Source organism: Lycium barbarum, chromosome 3 (assembly GCF_019175385.1).
Source record: "Lycium barbarum isolate Lr01 chromosome 3, ASM1917538v2, whole genome shotgun sequence".
Classification (NCBI taxonomy): Eukaryota; Viridiplantae; Streptophyta; class Magnoliopsida; order Solanales; family Solanaceae; genus Lycium; species Lycium barbarum.
This window is the reverse complement of record NC_083339.1, coordinates 104,013,600-104,029,290: the sequence shown is the minus strand read 5'-3', so window position 1 is coordinate 104,029,290 and position 15,691 is coordinate 104,013,600. Positions and strand designations below refer to the sequence as shown.

The 15,691-nt window shown below is 37.0% G+C and overlaps 1 protein-coding gene across 13 annotated transcripts; it reads left to right on the top strand.

Moving 5' to 3' along the window:
• Positions 1-1,871: 1,871 nt before the first annotated feature.
• On the top strand, positions 1,872-15,355 carry LOC132631672 (putative lipase ROG1). Of its 13 annotated transcripts, none has more exons than XR_009578987.1 (14): positions 1,874-2,206; positions 3,694-3,761; positions 4,311-4,381; positions 4,504-4,746; positions 6,223-6,383; positions 6,500-6,555; positions 6,649-6,701; positions 6,872-6,992; positions 12,073-12,170; positions 13,495-13,622; positions 13,734-13,782; positions 14,109-14,235; positions 14,758-14,824; positions 15,029-15,355. XR_009578987.1 is itself a non-coding variant. In XM_060347340.1 (10 exons), the coding sequence occupies exons 1-10, from the start codon at positions 2,076-2,078 to the stop codon at positions 12,777-12,779; spliced, it is 1,047 nt and encodes a 348-aa protein (XP_060203323.1). In that variant the 5' UTR covers positions 1,872-2,075; the 3' UTR covers positions 12,780-13,462. The 13 variants fall into 13 exon arrangements, 2 of the variants coding, with proteins under 2 accessions (XP_060203323.1, XP_060203322.1); XR_009578986.1 differs by having other exon boundaries at positions 14,729-14,824; XR_009578982.1 differs by lacking the exon at positions 14,758-14,824.
• The last annotated feature ends 336 nt before the right edge of the window (positions 15,356-15,691 follow it).

The following is a 15,691-nucleotide window of genomic DNA, read 5'->3' as shown; positions in this document are numbered from 1 at the left end:
TGTTACAACACATAATAGTAGAATTACACCTAGAAGTTATGGACATCACAATTAACTTAATATTAATATTTACAACAATTTGATACTTAAAAGTAAGATTTCCATTTTTTCTACAAAAAGAAAGATTTCTGATTCAGTGGGAAAGATCCAAGCTTAGGCCGCGTGGATCCAACCACATCACCAAAGCTAGGGGTGTCAAAAAAATATGAAAAACTGACCGAACCGACCGAACCTAACCATACCGAACTGATTTATAGTGTTTTTTCAATAAAACTGTGAATTTTTATTTAAGCTTATAACCGTCCCGAACAATTAAGGTGGTCTTTTTAATTTACGCAAAAAATCGAAAAATTCCCGAACCGAACCGAATAGCCTTACATGTATGAAATATATTTTATATATTACAAATATGTTAAATTGAATATATATAAAATATATTTTATGAGTTTTGTTTCAAATATAAAAAATAATTTTGGCCACTAAATTTTGGGCCTTTAGTTGATTGAATTTAGTTTCTAAAGGATATCTCATATACATAGTCATACGGTCATAGATTTAGATGATTTAAGTAGGCATTTTTTGTAATAATTAGCACTAACAGAAGTTTTGTTGCTTGATATATATGTATAAAATTCAAGTTGTGGTTTCTGTGGCCTATAATCTAATGTTTGTTTTGGCTCAATTCAACATTGTTGTCTTTGGCAAGTTATTTTTCTCCCTGATCAATCAGTGAGGATTCACGTTGTTATTGTCTTGCTACATGATATAACACATTTCAGTTTAATTACTTTGTGTAGTTTTTTTAAAAACTTTACATTAAATATTTCATAAGAAACAAATAGAAGCTTTATTTGATGGTGTACTATAAATAGGTTTGTGGAGATCTGTGTCGTTACATTTTAATGATGGTGTATTCTTAGGTGACACTTTAAAACTGAAATAACCGAAAATTAACCGAACAGTACCGATACCAAAAAAAAACCGAGATGATGGGATGGTCTCGAAAAGTCTAATTTTGATTATACAAAATAAAATAACCGAATAATTAGGATGGTATAATTTTTTTAAAATAACCGACCGAACTGTCCCATTTACACCCAAACCAAAGCCGCAATGCGAACAGATTCGTCCGGAGTATGAAACCGTAATAAGCAGGATTACTGTTCAAAACGTAACTACAGAAAACTTTAAACAAATGAACGAACTAATAAAATATTTTAAGAAATGATTGGTATGAACTATGAAGTAAAGCTGAAGCATATATATCTAAATAATGTTTTAAGCATTATTTTATTTTAAAAATTCAAATGGAAAGAGACTTAACCGCGTAAAAAAGGCATATTGTTGTCAACTAGCATTAACATTTGTTTGCACCTTTAATGTGAAAATCTTAGGTTTAAACTTTTTACTCCCTCCGTTTATTTTTACTTAGTCACTATGAACTTTTCACACCCTTTAAATATTTTTAATTATTTTAATTTGTTCATATTTTTAATGGATTTGAAATGAATAATTAATATTATAAGTAAAATAGATTTTTTTCCTGTTATTCTCTTGATATGCTAAGAGTCAGTTCGGATGGGCTTATAGCTTTTGAGTTATAAGCTAAAATTCATAAGTTAAAATTTTTAACTTATGACTTTTGACTTATTTTTATTGTTTTGATTTAAAAATAAATGCTTAAATTTTTTTTTTTTTTTACTCAAATACTACAAAAGTGCTTAAAAATTATTTTGACTTAAAAACAATTAAAATAAGCCAATCCGAATGTATTTTTAAAATACAAAATAAGTAAAAATGAAAGGCATGGAGTAATTTATGGTATCTGTCATCTTCTTTAAATAGTGCCTTATTTAAAGTTAAAAAGATTTGTTAACTTCAGCAACTTTTTCCTGTTTTTGCTCAAATCTGATTTTTTAATTACGTTGTCAGCTTCCTTCATCCGTGAGCCTTTCTCGCTCCAGAGCCGACCTAAACTGTAGTTATTAGTTATTTGGAAATTCTGATCTATCCAACTGTAACTATTTCATCTGTTTCCGAGTTTTAGAATATACTAGTAGAAATAAGAATAGAGAATGGAAATGGAGAAGGGAGGAGTTTCGTCGTGGGAATCATTGAACGGTGGAGAAGATGTATATAGTTCTAAAGAATCAGATGCTTGCACAGCCGATCATCTTGTTATGATGGTCCACGGTATTCTCGGAAGGTAACTCCATAATTATTAATCTATAATGCGCATATAACATAATTGGACAATTTTCATCTGATTTGTTGAGAAATCAAGTTTTTAGTCATTGCTCCTGTTAGATGATGATTTATCATTTCCCAGTTTAGATTTTTTCCCCCTTGGAATCCTATAGCTGCTCTTTAAATGGATGACGCTGTTAACATTTGCTGTTTTAGAGGTTTTTGCTCGTTTACTTGCAGCTTCCAACTACTTTTTTTTTCTTTCAGTCATTACTAAAGATACTAATTTTAGTATCCGTCCCAATTTATTTTAAGTGTCATGGAGTTTATTACTCCCTCCATCCCAATTTATCACCATTTGACTTAAGAAAGAAAGAAAGACTTTTAAATTTGTAGTTCAAAACAAGTCTTAGATATTTTTGTGATTGTAAATTGTCTCATAAAGTTAAATTGTTTGACATTCTCCTTCTCAAAAAAAAATTGTTTGACATTCTTTTTAAGACAGACTAAAAAGAAAAGTGTGCTATATAAATTGGATCGGAGGGAGTAATAAAGAAAGGCTTTTGAATCTCGTGGTCCTAAATTAAAGTTGTGTACAATGCACTAAAATGTCCTTTGAATCTTGTGGTTATAAACTTGTCATGTAGGATGTTTGAATTGTCAACTTACTAAATATAGAAAGAGACACTCTTTTTAGGACAAACTAAAAAGGAAAGCAAGAGACTTAAATTGGGATGGAGGAGTGTATCTTTTAATTTTTCAAGTTGCTGTAGCATTTTAAGCTCCTGAATTTGGAGCTGTTCTAATTGCTTCATTCTATGGGATTTCTCGGAGCTATTTTGAGCAACTGATATAGACTCCTTCGTCTATACTGTTGCACGCTAGCAAGATCACAAGAATTTCCCTTTCCTGGCTATACGAAAGTGTAAATCATAAATCTAATGTTACTAACATAGAGAAAAAGCTGCTTCTGACCTCTTCCATAATTCAATTAAGATGTTTGGCATGAAGGGCAATGTTTTCTTTGACTGGTGAATGAAGAATATTTCCTGCAAATTCTTTAAATATTAATAATAATGTCAACAAATTGGACAGTGTTCTGCATTGAAGTTTTGATAAAAAATTTCAGATATCTAACAGTTAGTTGGAGCAAGTGATATGGAGCAAGATATGAGATAAATGTGAAGGAAAATGATTTCGCTCATAACTGAGAGAAGACATTTTTCCCTTTTTGATGGAAAATGTTTTCCTCGTAAATACCTCCTGGTAACCAAACACCACAAAATGACTTCATATATCTTCCGTCATACCAAACACACTCTAAATGCTTACTAGCCAATCCTGTTTCCTATGTAGGGTTGTCAATTCAGTTTGAAGTCAACGTCCACCACAGAACAATTTGTTTGTGGAGTAATGATGAATTCTTATAAATAAATTGGTGCTTTTCTGTTATTGGTTTTAAAAAATTCTATTTATTGCTGGATTTATTGTTTTGTATTACGACAGTGCTTCGGATTGGAAGTTTGGTGCGGAGCAGTTTGTTCGGAATCTTCCAGACAAAGTTTTTGTTCATTGTAAGTGTATATATTGAGTGGCATTTCTGACTGATACCTGTTTGTGTTTCAGCACTTTGTTTCTGTATGTTGCGTATTTCCACCCCCTAATCCTCACCTCTTAATATTTGGTCTATTACTATTAATCAAAACTATTCCTTTGTTCTTGCTTGCTATGTTGATTGACAAAGTAAGTAGGCTTCACTTACTTTATCTTCTGTTTCTGTGGACAGGCACCTAATCTTCTTTTTTTGTTCCTCCCGCATTCCCTCTTATGCTGTGTCATCTTCAATTCCACATGCATTGCAAACTAAAGTTATAGTCTGCTCTGTTTGTGATTCCCAACATCATTAGTCCCTTTTATAATTTGAGCCTCCTTGTATTGAATAGGTAGAAAAATTGTTCTGTAAAAAGAGATTTCCTTTCCTTGGCTGACACGTGGAACTTATCATCTGTATCGATGTCTCTGTTTTACCTTCTTCATAATGGCCGACCATTAGCATGTTTTGCACAGTCTTGATGAACATTATTTTCTTTTTTGATGAATGATGAACATGATCTTCTTGGCAGGCAGTGAACGTAATATGGCTAGACTAACGCTGGATGGTGTGGATGTAATGGGCAAGCGATTAGCTGAGGAGGTTGATTTCTTCTAATGTGATTTGATTTTCTTTTGCTTTGTCCCATTCCTTTTACTAATATTTTCTCTAAAACATGATTTATATACCACATCTGATGGTAATGATATGGAAATGGACGTTAGGTTCTTGATGTCATCAAAAGAAAGCCAGGTTTGAAGAAAATTTCTTTTGTTGCACATTCTGTTGGAGGAGTAGTGGCAAGATATGCAATTGGGAAATTATATAGACCTCCACGAACGGAGAAAATAGAGAAATTCTCGGCCAACGCCAGTGAAGAAGGGTCAAAAGGCACAATAGCTGGCCTGGAACCAGTAAATTTTATCACTGTGGCCTCACCTCATCTGGGTTCAAGGGGTAACAAGCAGGTATGAGTTTATTTTGTCACTTACAATCTTACAAATATTTTAATGTTGGATAAAAAGTGGCCTCATCATGTCTCTCTGAGGAAGAACAATTTTTGCATCGATGCCTTTACCTTATGTCTTTTAAGTCGGTGAAGCTTACTCTTGGATGAGAGGTGTTTTATCTCTTGGTGTTTTGAGACTGTTGACAGTGAAATTTAGTTTGTGCTTACGGGTCACTTGGCGCACCAATATCATGGTTTTGCAATCACTTTGTAATGAATGTTAATCAGAGGATTATGGGTGGTGCTATTCATTATTTCACACATGATGTATTTGATTACCGGGCTGATATCCGGTAGACCATCTTTCATCTTGTCAAGTCTAGTGCTTGGTGTAAAACATATAATAGTTTAATCACAAAGCACTCCCTCATCAGGGAAAAAAAAAAAAAGGTTAATCATAAAGCACCCATTATACAAATTTAAGTTTTTCTGCTAATCTCAAAACTGTCACTAACTTTTAAATGGTGGATTCCTCATCTTAGAGTATCATCTCCATCCTTAATTGGTAAAGTAGCAACTAGCAAGTGTTGAGATTCACTGGTTTGAAAAAGGATATATATCACCGGCACTAACAACACAGGGCTGGTAAAGTAAATAGAAAATCAAGGAATGCACTGCATGAAGGGGAAAAACAAAGGAAAGATACATCTAAGTTTTGGGAAAATAATCTACAGCAAGAAGGACCTGGATAACCTTACTTCAAGATGCGAAGTTGTACAGCTACAAGAACTGGAAAATAACAGGAAGTATTCCTCATCTCCAGACAGTTTTTTCTCCCTCCAACTTGATAAGTTGTCCAAGGGAATCTATCAATGCGGGATTATATTTAACTTATCTTATTCTAATTCTAATCTATCTAGTTAACAACCCCTTAGATCTAATGATAGCTTTAAATGTTCAGTAACCTAGAAGTTGCATCAGGCTTTTCCTGTGTGTGATTCCTTCTTTTGATAGGAGGACCTCAAAGTTCCTGAAATGTGAAGGCAAGCAATCTCTTTGATTAACCTCGAGATTTTCTTGTAAACTACGTTCTTCTGCACAGCACACCGGCTTCTAGAACTATCAAGTTAATCACGGGTTTGGATCATAGTATAATATTATATTATCTACTAGCCTAGAATGTTATTAGTATTCTGGAGGAATCCTCTTTAGTAGTAATAGATATTGATCCCTATTTTATGTTGTGAACTGTGAAAAGGAAATGCTCTGTTATCTGCATAAGGATCAAGACGCAAAACTTTTTCCATGCTTCTTCAGTTGTCTAGATCTTAAGAAATGAGCAAGTATTCCTCTTCTTCTGAACTCTATTTATGCATTACTAAGATTGTGAGTTTTCTCTTTCCTGATCTTACAAGATCTGTTTTGTTTTTTTAACAAGATCTGCTTTGTCACTGTTGAACTTTTTGCAATATTCACTTTTTGAGCTAATTGTCAGGTGCCATTTCTTTTTGGTGTAACTGCCTTTGAGAGAGCTGCTGGTCTTTGTGTTCATTGGATATTCAAGAAAACAGGTCGACACCTTTTTCTTAATGAAGATGAAGGGAAGCCTCCATTACTGAGACGGATGGTGGAAGATGATGTTGAATTATGCTTTATGTACGTTATAAGATCTATTTATGACATGCATTGGACAGCATGATCCCTCTTATGAGGATCTGCGTTAAGAAGTATAGTATATTGATGCTAATTTGTTGCAAAATTCTTGCATACAGGTCTGCATTGGGTTCATTCAAGCGAAGGGTCGCATACTCAAATGTTGGTTATGATCGTATCCTATTTGTATTGTTGAATCAGGCAACTCGCCTCTATTATCCAAACTTCAAAAGATTAGAGACTATTTTTCTTAACAAACATTCTTTAGATATTGTAGGTTGGAGAACATCGTCAATTAGACGTAATAATGAACTTCCCAAGGTATAGTATTCGTTAGTGGATACCAATTAAATCATATGTGCTATATCATAACAATTTATGCTTGCAGAGGGAGGATTCCCTAAATGAGAAGTATCCTCATATTGTACAATACTCGTTAGTGGATACCAATTAAATCGTATGTGCTATATCATAACAATTTGTGCTTGCAGTGGGAGGATTCCCTAAATGAGAAGTATCCTCATATTGTGCATGAAGAACATTGCAAGGCGTGTGATAGTGAGCAGGGTGAGTCTGTTGTAAAGGAAGATGATTGTTTTGACAGGCTAGAAGGTTAGTAACTCTCTTCTTATGAAAAGAAGTTAGGTTTTTTTGCTAATTATTCCCTGTTAGGGGTCGTTTGGTTGCTGGTTAGGAAGGGGGTTATTCATTTATTAAAACTAGCATAACTATTACCATGTTTGGTAGCTTTTTAGTTGCTTTTGTATAAAATTCAGACACCAACTATGGTGTTTGGTTATCATTTTGCAATCCCACATAAATATAACAGGTACTCCCTCTATCCCAAATTTCCTTTTTAGTCAGTCCCGAAAAGAATGATATTTTTCCATATTTAGTAACAATTGAACTTCAAACTTCCCATTTACCCGTAATGAAATTATTTATGGCCACATAAATTTCTATGGCTTGTTTTAGAATACAAGTTTTAAAAGTCTGTCTTTTTCTCCTAAACTCCGTACCAGTCAAACACCTTCACATAAATTGGGATGGAAGGAGTATATGTTATGAGTCAATTTATGTATTATTTTATGCGGGGTAGAAGATGGAGTAACTAATACATTGATAAAAATACTGAAATGATGAATTTACCCTCTGGAGAGCAAGAATGGAGATGTTGATGTTGCTCACTGTTAGACGCTTCTTCTTCTTCTCGATCTATGAGAGACCAAATCAATGAATTGAAATTATTTCTTTCGTAATTCCAAGGGTATATTGTAAACAACAACAACAACAACAACAACCCAGTGAAATCCCACAACGTGGGGTCTGGGGAGGGTAGAGTGTACGCAGACCTTACTCCTACCAAGGTAGGATGGTTGTTTCCGAGAGACCCTCGACTCAATAAAAACATAAAAAGAGGTCAGATACGGCTAAGAGATTCAAAGCGATATGGAAATGAAGTAACGCAAGCGACACAGATAACATAGAATAATCAAAGCACAGGAAATAACAGATAATAGCATAATAGCATAAATTAGAGCACAAGAAATTATACTACGATAATGCGACTATTAATAAGGCAGGGTAATGAGACTATCTACTAGCCTTCTACCCTAATATGGGTCCTCCAAACCCTCCTATCTAAGGTCATGTCCTCGGTAAGCTGTAACTGCGCCATGTCGTGTCTAATTACCTCTCCCCAATACTTCTTTGGCCTACCCCTACCTCGTCTGAAACCATCCATGGCCAACCTCTCACACCTCCGCACTGGGGCATCCGTGTCTCTCCTCTTCACATGCCCAAACCATCTCAATCTCGCTTCTCGCATCTTGTCTTCCACCGAGGCCACTCCCACCTTGTCCCGAATATCCTCATTCCTAATCCTGTCACTCCTGGTGTGGCCACACATCCATCTCAACATTCTCATCTCAGCAACTTTCATCTTTTGAACGTGAGAAATCTTAACTGGCCAACACTCCGCCCCATACAACATAGTCGGTCTAACCACCACTTTGTAGAACTTTCCCTTAAGTTGTGGTGGCACCTTCTTGTCACATAGCACTCCGGAAGCAAGCCTCCATTTCATCCACCCTGCCCCAATACGATGTGTGACATCATCGTCAATCTCCCCGCTGCCTTGCATAATAGACCCAAGATACTTGAAACTACTTTTCTTCTGGATGACTTGGGTACCAAGCCTCACTTCCAAGCCGGCCTCCTGAGGTGCTTCACTAAACTTACACTCTAAGTACTCTGTCTTGGTCCTACTCAGCTTAAACCCTTTAGACTCCAGAGTTTGTCTCCAATCCTCCAGCTTAGCGTTAACTCCGCTACGAGTCTCATCGATCAGGACTATGTCATCCGCGAAAAGCATACACCATGGCACCTCACCTTGAATTTGCCGCGTCAATCCATCCATCACCAAGGCAAATAAGAACGGACTAAGAGCTGATCCTTGATGCAACCCCATCACAACTGGAAAGTGCTCTGAGTCTCCTCCTACTGTCCTTACCCTGGTTTTGGCTCCCTCATACATGTCCTTGATCACCCTAATGTACGCCACAGGTACACCTTTAGCCTCCAAGCATCTCCATAGGATTTCTCTTGGGACTTTGTCGTAAGCCTTTTCTAGGTCAATGAATACCATGTGTAAGTCCCTTTTCCTCTCCCTATACTGCTCCACCAGTCTCCTCACAAGATGGATGGCTTCTGTAGTTGAGCGTCCCGGCATGAATCCGAACTGATTCTCTGAAATAGACACGCCTTTCCTCACCCTCATCTCCACCACCCTTTCCCACACTTTCATAGTATGGCTTAGTAGCTTGATACCTCTATAGTTGTTGCAACTCTGGATATCTCCCTTGTTCTTGTATAGAGGGACCATTACACTCGACCTCCATTCTTCAGGCATCATTGCCGTCTTAAAGATGACATTAAACAACCTAGTCAGCCACTCCAAACCTGTCGGGCCCGCACTCTTCCAAAATTCCCCAGGAATCTCGTCAGGTCCGGTCGCTCTTCCCCTGCGCATCCTACGAACAGCACCCTTAACCTCCTCAACCTTAATACTCCTGCAATACCCAAAATCTTGACGCCTTCCAGTATGTTCTAGATCTCCCAACACAATGTCTCTGTCCCCTTCTTCATTTAAGAGTTTGGAGAAGTATGACTGCCATCTCCGTCTAATGAGAGTCTCCTCTACCAATACTTTGCCATGCTCGTCCTTGATGCACTTCACTTGAACCACATCACGTGCCTTTCTCTCCCTCGCCTTGGCTAGCTTGAACAATTTTTGATCCCCTCCTTTCTCTTCTAGTTCAGCATAAAGGCGTTCAAAAGCTGCCGTTTTTGCCGTCGAAACCGCCAACTTCGCCTCCTTCCTCGCCATCTTATAAAGTTCCCTATTCGTCCACTGCTCCACCTCATCCTTGCTTTCTATCAACTTCACATACGCCACCTTCTTTGCTTCCACCTTCCCTTGAACTTCTCCATTCCACCACCAGTCCCCTCGATGCTGGCCACGACTACCTGTCGAGACCCCCAACACTTCCCTTGCTACCGCCCTAATGCAACTAGCCGTCCTATCCCACATACTTGTCGCATCCCCACTGCTATCCCAGGCGCCCATAACCTTCAATTTCTCTCCCATCTCTACGGCACTAGTCGTGGTCAAACTCCCCCATCTGATCCTAGGTCGGTCATCCACGACCCTCTTCTTCCTCGGCATCTTGATCCCTAGATCCATCACCAAGAGCTTATGTCGGGTTGTAAGATAGTCGCTCGGAATGACCTTACAGTCTTTGCACAGACCTTTATCGTCCTTCCTAAGGAGTAAAAAGTCAATTTGGGTCTTAGCCACTGAACTACGGAAGGTTACCAAGTGCTCCTCCTTCTTTGGGAAACTCGAATTGGCTATCACCAACCCGAAAGCTCTTGCAAAATCCAAAAGTGAGACTCCTTCTCCATTCCTGTCCCCGAAGCCAAAGCCTCCATGCACATCATCATAACCTCCCGAAATAGGCCCGATGTGCCCATTGAAATCACCTCCCACGAATAACTTCTCAGTAGGCGGTATGCCTCCCACTAATTCGTCCAAATCCTCCCAAAAGCGCCTCTTCTCCTCCTCGCCTAAGCCCGCTTGCGGCGCATAAGCACTAATAATGTTCAAAGTGAGTCCTTCAACGACCACTTTAATCGACATCATCCTATCAGTGGCTCTCCTAACCTCTACCACCTGGTCTCTTAAATCACTATCTACTAAAATGCCCACCCCATTTCTATACTTCGACCTACCAGAGAACCACAGCTTATACCCGTCTACCTCTTTAGCTTTATGACCTACCCATTTAGTCTCTTGGACACAAGCTATATTAATCTTCCTCTTCTTAAGAATCTTAACTAGCTCTATGGACTTTCCCGTTAACGTCCCAATGTTCCAAGACCCTACTCTCAACCTAGAGGCTCCTTTAACCCACTTACCCCTCCTAACCCTCGCCCCCGTCCCCGAACGAGAACATGACCCTAGTCTACCATCACTAACCAAAGCCACGAAAATAAGTATGAACTAATAAATTATTCAAAGGTCTAAAGTCAACAAAATATAACTACAAGTGTATAGACAAATAGTGAATATGGCAACCGGAGGTACCAACTCCAGTTGAACTAAACCTGGTTGTCGCCGGAAAACACTGTTCACGGTCGAGTACTGTTCACTGCCGGAAAAATGTTCACAAATACCTGAAAGGGAGAAGAGAATAGGAGGGAAAAAGAAGAAAAGAAAAATAAAAGAAAAAGGGAAAAGGAGAGAGAAAGAGGGGGCTGGCCGGAAAAAGTCGCCGGCGATGGCGCAGCGGCGTACTGGCAGCGCCAGGAGCAGATTAAAAAAGGAAAAAAAGGAGAAGAGAAGAAGAAGAAAAGGAAAGAGAGAAGAAAAGTAAATCTAGCCGGAAAAGTGGCCGGCGTTACCTGGTCGCCGGCGTCACCTGAACAGTGGTGACGTATGGTCGCCGGACGGAGTGGTGGGTGGGCAGATCTGGGAGAGAGCAGAGGAGAGAGAAAGTGCAGAGGAGAGAGAAAGAGCTGTTCCAAGGGTATATTGTAAACAAACATTTTATTTTAAAAATTATATAATGTATGTTGATTTCTAATTCAACAAATCAAACATCCAAAGAAATAATTCATGCATTATAATCTCTGTATAACAAAGTCATGCATTATTAATACCTGCATAACTCTAACGAGTAGCTAAACAACCCTTAGTTCTTTCTTTTGATCCCTTTCTTTCCCCCCAGCTAGGTCTCAGTCTCTCAGATGCATTTTCTATTGCTGCCCCTCCGAGCTTTTGGTGATGCTATATGTTCACAATGTATGCATGATTGACTTCCACTCTTCTGTTATCTAGTGCTTAACACCCATACAAATAATCAATCTGCTTTTCCTAAAGGACTATGCAATTTTGTTTCTAAATCAGAGTATATTTGGCCCTTCAAGCTTTTTCACATAGCAGGTTTTAGTGCTTGCTGGGGTTCTTTAGTTGAAGTGTTTGTTCTTTTTTATTTGATACAATACCTATCTTGAAGAAGGAAAAGGAAGAAAAGGTTGTTTTTGTGTTGGCTTCTTAATATTGTAGCACTAATTCTTACTGACTTATCAAGAAAATATTATAGTGCTAATGCTTTGACCAATTATCCAGAGGAATTGGTGACTGGTTTATCTCGGGTGTCTTGGGAGAAAATAGATGTCAGCTTTCACAGCAGCAGGCTCAGATTTGCTGCACACAGTGTTATTCAGGTCTCACATCTATCTCTCGCCCTAACACAGACAATATCGTTAATGCCGGAGCATTTTTTTGATATTTTTGTTTTGGTTCTCCTGGAACCACATTCAGTCACATTTCATTTGTGTTGATGAATCTGAATCACGTTCTCATTTTATCGCTTGCATATTAAGATAAAAAATCTGTCTGTAACTCCTATTTTTGTCCTGGATGTTACTTGTTACCTTGATTATAGATAGCAAAAGCATTCATTAGTTGTCCTGCGTAAACTAGGCATATTAATCAGGTTTATTTTTTAAAGGCGTTCTCTCTTGTTGTCTAGAATATAATGTTAATCAGAGTTGAGCTGAAGAACCTGAAAGTGTGTAAATCTTCAGAATTTGGCTACTTTTACGTTTATTTGGGACTACATCGTATCAGTTGCATTTGTGCATAAATATGTTTGTACTTCTGCAAGTTAGCTTTATAACTAATAGGGTACTTTATAGGCGTGGAGACTGATGGTGGTAGGAACAACTTAGTGATGAATTTTCATGGCCTTTAGATCTTCATAAGTGAGCTACTTTTATGCCTATTAGGTACTATACAGCATCAAGGGCATTTGTGCACAGATTGCTGACTAATTAGATTTGCATTGGTAATTTGTTGACCTGGAGAGTGGTCATGATGGGAAGAGCTTGTGTAAGATGACACCCTTGTAACGTGGTAGTGAATCCTCTTCTGCAAGCTACCCCATGGTTCATATTTTTGGAAGTTAATAACCAGCTATGCAAAAGGCACTAACACAGTATCACAACTATATTAGTTGATGTCTGAATGCAGTTGGGACAAAGATGTGTTCTATGTTGACTGAATCTGGTATTTGTTAGTATTCGATGGTGACTGAATCTGGTGTTCGTTAGTAATGCTGATCTTAGGTCATCGGTGTTGCTTATCATGGGGTTGAGCATGTCATTTACTTAATAAATCCTGTAACTGAATGGCTTTTAAAAAGAAGAGGAGGCACTTGGAGAATGAATATAGGTGTTAGGGAAGAGCAAGCTTTGGATTTGTCGTATTGCTTGACATTTTAAATTTCCTAATACAATTCTTGGAGTTTTATATTCTATGCCTACAATGTTTGAGGTAGAATTCAGGCTTAAAGACGTATGTATATTCCTCGGATTTATGTGCCTGTTTCAAAATTGAGATCCTTCTGTTGCCAATGATGTCGCATATTAAAAGACTTAAAAACGTATGTATATTCTTCATGCTTATTAAGTTAAATTTTTTAATGATTGCTGTATTACTTGAAGCTTTAAGGTCAGTAATGTATAATGTTCGTCCTATTGCTTATAGGTGAAAGATCAATACATGCATGCAGAAGGTGCTGATGTTATCCAACATATGATTGATAATTTTCTTCTATAGAAGTCGATCAAATCTGAAGAATATTGTATGTTGGCGGTGAATACTGAATTTATAAGGTATCTTAGCTGCGTCTACAGACGTGTTTCTTTTTCTTTCAAAAGCTTTAGATGTTTTGCATAGGAGCTCTAGTATAGGTTGTGTGATTTGTTTTGATTACTTGGTTGCAGGTCGGAATTGTACTAGTTTCTCGCGATTACCTCATTCATGATCTTTATAGTAAGAAATTTTGTCCTAGTGTACCTTAAACCTGTTTCAGTCTCAATGAAAAGGCATTATTTTTCCATGTTAAAAGAGTTTTTTACTTTGCTGTGGATATCATGCTCCAAACCGTTTTCCTCTCCTCCTGCTACTTTATTAGAGTAGGCCTCGACGAAGCGGGAGATACAAAATTGTATAGGGGTACAACTTAGATTTTCACTTGCACAACGAAGAAAAGCTGGGGAGTTTGTACATTCTTTTCCTTTTTTTTTTTTTTTTTTTTTGTTGCTTTTCGTATTTTGGCCTCGATTTATATTAGTTCTCACTAAACTCAATGATAATAGTGTATCGAGGGAAAGGTGGTCAGGACTGAAGCAGCCACACCAGTATCTACGTGAGAAAATGGTAATAGAGCATACAATCATAAAGGCAACGGCAGCATCCCCAATAGAATCTATATATAATATAAAGGTAGGTATAGACAAGGTGATGTGGCACCTCTCTATGGCCTCCATTTGCATTTATTTTTTTTCTCATTTTTTTGCATTTTTTGATATTTTTCTCCTTCATTCTATTTAATACAATGCATTAATAAAGGAAAAAAGTCTGATACATTTGATTTGCCTAATAAAGCGCTACTGTATCCATTTTCTTAAACTGAGCCCACGTAATATACTATAGTAGTAAATACGATTTGCATTATCTTCCTCCTTCCTTTATTTGTCTGTTTTACACCCTTTATTTGCTTTAAATTTTTACCTCCATAAGACCATAACTGACCTATTAATTTCTGCTCTTAATAGTATTTATAATTCATGCTTTCCAAGTTTTCATATTCCTAACCCCCAAAATTTAATTTAAAAGTTTAAGATACCTTATGGTATTTCTCCATCTACTCCTATATAAATTCATATTTTTTGTTTCATGAGACTCTACCCAAAGTTATCCTCAATTTTCACTGCAGTATTATATTCATGTTTTTCTTACTTGAAGAAGAAGAACGCTCTTGAATGGTGATAGGCTTGTGGGAGTGAATATCAACAAGAGCTTCCTAAATTATGTATTAATTCCATATTTTTCCCTTCTATCTTTTAATGATTAAAATCTTCGTAATGATGTGTATATTGTCTTATTTTTTTTTCTCTATTTTCTTTCCCTATGTACCTCTATGATGTCTCTTAAGTTCAGGTTTTATATGAATTTTCGTCCGATGATAAAAAAGGAGTAGAATTGCATAACATAGCCATTGATTATATTGTTTCAGCTGTGGCGCAGCGGTGTGCAATAAATCGAGTTGCATGTTCTTTTGTTGATTGAATTTACAGTTAAGGGAGTACATTGTTATTGTATTTGGATGGAGATGAGAGTTGTGGAAATCACGGGCAGTATATGCACATACATTATAGTTTTTAGTCTCTTTCTGTGTGTTTAATTTGTTTTAAAATCGTTGTAAGTTGCAAGAATAAATATTGTGTTCTTCTTCTAAAGAAGATGATCACATGTGAATTCCTAACGCTTTTTTTTCTCCATGGAATCAATTGTAAGTCTGAGTATTTATAGAAACAACCGAGTAAGTGTAACTTTTTTAATCTTTTGTATTTTTTATTTTATATTCTTTTTTATGTGAGAAACTCTCAAAAAATATTTAAAAACGCTGACTTAGATACGCATGTATTAAATATATATTAGATAAAGAGAATTATATATATATATATATATAAAAGGACACAAATGTACTTCAAACTTCAGCATTTTAAGAAATAAAAAGATAATTAATTAGGAATACATATCAACATATGATCGCGCAAAGCGCGGACAATTTCACTAGTTAGTTTATCATTTTATGAAATTGACCTGGCTTGTTGTCGCCTCTTAACTTGGTTATTAGCTACCTTTATCAGATGTTGCTCCCCTCCTAAAGAGCGGG

Excerpts from the sequence above, each read along its gene's own strand:
- LOC132631672 (XM_060347339.1), top strand. The coding sequence starts at position 2,076 with ATGGAAATGGAGAAGGGAGGAGTTTCGTCGTGGGAATCATTGAACGGT. Across the intron at positions 3,762-4,310 it reads AGACAAAGTTTTTGTTCATT|GCAGTGAACGTAATATGGCT; the intron begins GTAAGTGTATAT and ends TCTTCTTGGCAG. Across the intron at positions 4,382-4,503 it reads GCAAGCGATTAGCTGAGGAG|GTTCTTGATGTCATCAAAAG; the intron begins GTTGATTTCTTC and ends AATGGACGTTAG.